General features: G+C 30.7%; 1 protein-coding gene across 1 annotated transcript; it reads right to left on the bottom strand.

Annotated features, from left to right (window-relative positions):
- Positions 1-209: 209 nt before the first annotated feature.
- Positions 210-4,165, bottom strand: LOC148616954 (uncharacterized). Its single transcript, XM_088584139.1, has 6 exons — positions 4,031-4,165; positions 3,375-3,648; positions 3,107-3,172; positions 2,317-2,403; positions 1,889-2,014; positions 210-1,236 (listed from the first exon to the last, which is right to left on the bottom strand). The coding sequence occupies exons 2-6, from the start codon at positions 3,612-3,614 to the stop codon at positions 1,150-1,152; spliced, it is 606 nt and encodes a 201-aa protein (XP_088440265.1). The 5' UTR covers positions 3,615-3,648; positions 4,031-4,165; the 3' UTR covers positions 210-1,149.
- Between the last annotated feature and the right edge of the window lie 1,122 nt (positions 4,166-5,287).

The raw sequence follows: 5,287 nt of genomic DNA, 5'->3' as shown, positions 1-5,287 counted from the left end.
AGGCAGTGGGTGGCACATCTTAATTTTCTGTTTAGTCTTAGCAATTGGATGATACAATAAAATATCGGCGTTTTGTTTTTCTTCATAAACCACACTCTATACACACTTCGCCAGGTTCTTAGACGGAGCGGTCCTTAACCATATATATTGGAGTATATTTGGTACAAGCGTTATCCAAATGTTTTTGAAAAGGCATTTTAATCACAACATTGCTTCAAGCTTTATTACTAAAAATACATACAGTTTTGATCAATGTTAGTAGTATATTGAAAATACATTTTACTATATGAAACCAAAACAAAAAACAAAAAAAAAACACAATGATTTTTCTGTGATTCAATCGACATTACAATATCTAACTAGGTAGTTATAATGTATCCGATGTAATTAGCAACTTAGTAAGTCGATTGCAATGACTTAATTGTTTGATTTTGGCACGTGCAGCATTTATTACCTGGGCATCACTTACAATGTTTTTGTTATTTATTTTTAGTTATGTGAATGTTACATGTTTGATAATTACTTCGTATACACTAAATACCTACTTTCCTTGTAAATGAGCATGAGGAGGTATTAATTGTCTTCTGTTGTTTCACTCTTTTGTCAATGAAGCCTTCTTAATTGGCAGTATTAGCTGAGGTATCGACGTGAGGGCGGAAAATGGATATACCTGATATACTGTTTTGACAACGTTATGTTCCACTGGCCCTAAGAACTTATATAACACTTTTCAGTATATGTATGTACATAAAATGCATTGGTTGTTGCAATAAAACAATTGAAAAAAAAAGTAACAAAACTACTAAAACGATGTAAGCGGTTAAAATTGATATAATATGCGATCGATTATTAAAGAAATGTTACAAAGAATAGTACTACTAGACATATTGTAGAAGTGACTCTCATAAAAAAAATTTTTTCGAAGAAGTGATAGTTAAAAAAATAACTGATGCATAATATCTTTTGTGAACAGCATGATATGCGAAAATTCAAGTAAAAGACGGAATTTTTACAATTCAAGACATTCGTGAACGTGCACAAAAAATATAATGGTTACAAAAGCAGTAAGCAATCATTTTCAAAGTGTCATGTCCGTATTTCGAGGCGGGTTCGTATCCATTTTGGTCCTGTATACTGTAGAAATGATGATTATGGTTGGTAATCTGGTGGGTTCATTGCCAATTCCTTCTTAGCATTAGCAATGTATTCCTCTTTAAGTTTTTCTTTGCGTTGCTTCTGCAAATACAAAGAGAGACATTTCAATTTACATATTTACCACGAATTGGCAATTGTATTTCTTTTCGAAATTAAATACATGATTGCCAAATAATATCAGTAATAGTTTAATGAAACACAGATATTGTAATTCTGAATGCTATTTGAAAAAAAGTGAGAGTATTCAAAGTCAGAGGGTATACTGTTACCGAAAGAAAAAAACAACAATACCAAAAGTTCACACAAGAAAAGATTCTTTTAAAACACGACAACGTGTGGGAACAGGAACACCAAAATTACAATATACGCATAACAATACAAAAAGGACCCAAAAAAGGACCAAAAGCACGAAACAAAAACAACTAAATAATACTGGGGTACACCCAGAGGAAAATGATGAATACATGACCATGTGCAGATATTTACACCTACTTTCAACAACAACCATTTTCATAAAAAGTCGAGGAATACATCAAGCTAACGGGCTGAACGTGGCTGAAAGTGTCGAATTAGAACAAAGCATGGACAATTCTGTTGATCAAACATTCTCGTCCAGAGAATTCATAAACACTTGTCATACAATATGTGTTACTCCAATTAATCTTACCAGTAATCATTCTAAAAATAAACAATTCAGTGTTTTTTTTCATAGTAATATAAGCGGTACAATTACCTCTAGCACACAGGGTGCCCATGCCCATGGAGAGTAACAACAGTACACAGAGGCTACAAAGGCGATCATGAATTCAATTCCAGACAGGACTCCCATGACAACAGCCAACTGGACATGGCTTTTACGCTAAAAAATAAATGTAAAGAGAAAGTAAGAATTCTAAACTGTAATAACTATATAATACATGTATGAGACACAAAACTAGTATTATGGTCTATCAAATTAAAATACCATAGTTTTGAATGTGTTCTGAATGTATTGAAATTAAATAATTAGACATCTTTAAACAAAAATGGAAATGTCCATGGTTACAAGTACAACAATTGGTTATTCGTATTATATTTAATGTAATTATACTTTTCTATCTATACATGAAAAAAAAAACTGTAAATGATAAAATAACTTAATATGACATTTCACGAACTTACCACAATATAACCAGCGACAGCGGCTGTTGTAATAACAGGAACAAATAAGGAGGCTCCCATGATACTGAACACCATGAAAATGACTTTCTGTGTTTATGTAAAATACATTTAGAATTATTATCATTATGTTCATGGAATGAAAAGAAAGAGTTCTAAATTTACATTGTAGAAAAGTTGTAGTTTTGTACAAGTTACAACATGTTTAAATAAAAATCTTACAGAACACGTTTGAAATCGTTAAACAGCATAATATCAAGTTGCAACATTTGCAGATTGAATGGTTACATAGCGCATTCATTATTTACAATAACATAAACAAAACTGGTTAAAAATATTAAATATGCTAAAAACGAATAATGTGGAATTTTTGCAGGGTATTAACTTTTACGTAATTAAACAGTCCATTGCGGTTTGTTTCGAAAATTGATTTGAGCTATATATATTTACTTTCAGCATGCATTGTTCATCATTTAAATTAATACAGCTAATAGTACTCTGGATTTAAAATGGAAAGGAAATCCGAGATGCTATACGTTTTTTTTTAGCTAAATGGGAATACACATGAGCAATTATAATAAGGAAAAACATTTAACACATTATGTGTATTTAGCCTGGTGCAATTTTATTGTAAAATGATTTTACGGTAAGTAGTCTATCATTTCTTACAAAATGCAATTGATGAGACAAAATAATAACCAAATCACAATAGACCATGCATTCATGTATAAACATACGATAATAGAATTAATAATCCAGAATATTATCGTATGAAGTATTAGAAGATACTTACTGTTCGAATCAATTTGAAGTCATCCCTTGACACCATACAACAAGGCAACAGACCAGTAACAACAACCTTTAACCAGAGATATAACGATATTCAACACATTATCCAAAATAACAGAATTGATGCATACTTATATATCTAGATGATATAACCAGGATGTTAAAATGTATATATTATATATTTGAATGTTATTCATATATTTGTTTAAATCTATACAATACATTGATTTAATGTTCAATTGTATTTGTATTTTTACAAATGCTATTCTTACCCAAACCGAAGAGATGACAGCTCCAGAATCAAGTCCCAGCACAGCATAGGCCTCAGCTGTCCTGTTGAATTCTTTCAGTGAGTGCATATTGCTTCTGTCGATATCAACCGCTGCAAAACTACAAATAGCCATGGCTACTCCCAAGAGAAGTTGAATCGCACCTTGGAGTTTCAAGGTTGCTCCAACTCTATCTTTTGGAGATGCATCTTTCGAGATTTTCCAAGCGGACAAGTCGAACATCTCGGTGGATTCAAATAACGCCTGAGTGTGACGTCTAGAAAAAATGTTAATTTTAATCTTGCTTAACTACTAGGTGATGACAATGATGGGTTAACATGTTTACTGTAATGCGAATCATTATGTACAAAACAAAACAAACTATCACCGATTTAACAAATAGTCTAAATCAATAAATTGTAACCACTTAGACGTTGTAATTGTATTAGCAAATTAAATTTTTGATGAAAATGATATAATGAAACATGTATTCAATGAGTAGGGTTTATTTTTTGCACTAGAATTTTAATAAGCTATTTTAAACGGTGACTTGTAAAAACATGTATAGCAACGATTAGAAGTCTCAAAGTTCCGAGGCTTCTTAAATTAAAAAAAAATAAAATGCACACGTTGCTAGATATTCAAATATCAGTACTTACAATTGTAAGCTATGAGAGAACACACCAGGGCTATCGCTGACATGGCTAAGGTGCAGCGCTTTATATACCCAGTACAAATATGCTAAGTCAGCCACGAGCACGACCTTGCAGAAACGTGAATCCTCCGATCCTGGAAACTCACGTTGCAAAGCAGCACGGTTTTATTTTATGTAAACCATCTCCTTGACCAATTTTAAAATTGTTTTGAATATATTTTGGGCTATTTTTAAGCGATCACAAAGTGTTTGCATTGAATTATTACGCAAGCAAAATTATGTTTTATGAACACGTGAATTAAGAATTAAAACTAAAGATAGAACACATCAAGTGCAAAATTCCACCAAAAAAGATATTGGTTAGGGCATTTTCAAATTCACAAATCGTTCAACTGGTAGGCATGTACTGAACATGATTTATCAGCTGATTGGTTGTCAATTTAACTACTTAATCGGAAAGCAACAATCTACACTAAGGATGTAAAATTGCAATTTTTGGTTAAGTTAGACATTTAAATACATTTTTGCTTTTTTGTTGAGAATGCGTTTCGATTCAATGTTAATTAACTTGTTTTATTCAATGCAATACCCCGCTCATATGTTAATTATAAAAAACTCATTTATTTAAGGTTTATACTAAGTAATGAATGAGTATACTAAAATATCAATTTTTCTTTATACAAATTTAATTTGGCATATACGGCAAAATTGTGGTGATACATAAAACATTTATGGATACACTGAAGTGTTCCATATACTATTGAAAAAAGAATTCGTTAGACAAGAAAATACATTTTTTTGATATTTTGCTTGTTTGAAGTTTATTTATTTGTCTTTGCTTTGTTGATTTTGCTTCTTTCGTTTTTGTTTACTTGTGCTTTATTTAAATTGTAACTGTTTTGGTTTTGTTTTAAATTCATTGACATTCAGTATGGACAAAGAATTTCAGTTTGAGCAGAACTATTTTTAGTGTATTTAGAATGTGATGATAGTAAAAAGTATTATTTTTTAAAAATGCATGTCTGTTTCTCTTTTTAGGGAAAATAATATGGTCTTTAAATTTTGTTCTACAATGGGAAACGGATTATGTTTTTGTAACAGTGTTTTTGTTATATGTGTGTACTGCTGGAATATCGATGAGACTTTATTAAAAACAAAAAAAAATTATAATAAAAAATAAAAAAATAAAAAAATAAATAAATTGACTATGTTAAAAGCTGATCGAAAAAAGAAAGAATCTGTTATAGAAATTGACATTGTG

The sequence above is a fragment of the Perna viridis genome, chromosome 5 (genome assembly GCF_037379345.1).
Source record: "Perna viridis isolate PV_CMFRI_1.1 ecotype Kerala chromosome 5, ASM3737934v1, whole genome shotgun sequence".
NCBI classification, from domain to species: Eukaryota; Metazoa; Mollusca; class Bivalvia; order Mytilida; family Mytilidae; genus Perna; species Perna viridis.
The sequence above is the reverse complement of the archived record's forward strand: the minus strand, read 5'-3'. Positions and strand labels throughout refer to the sequence as shown.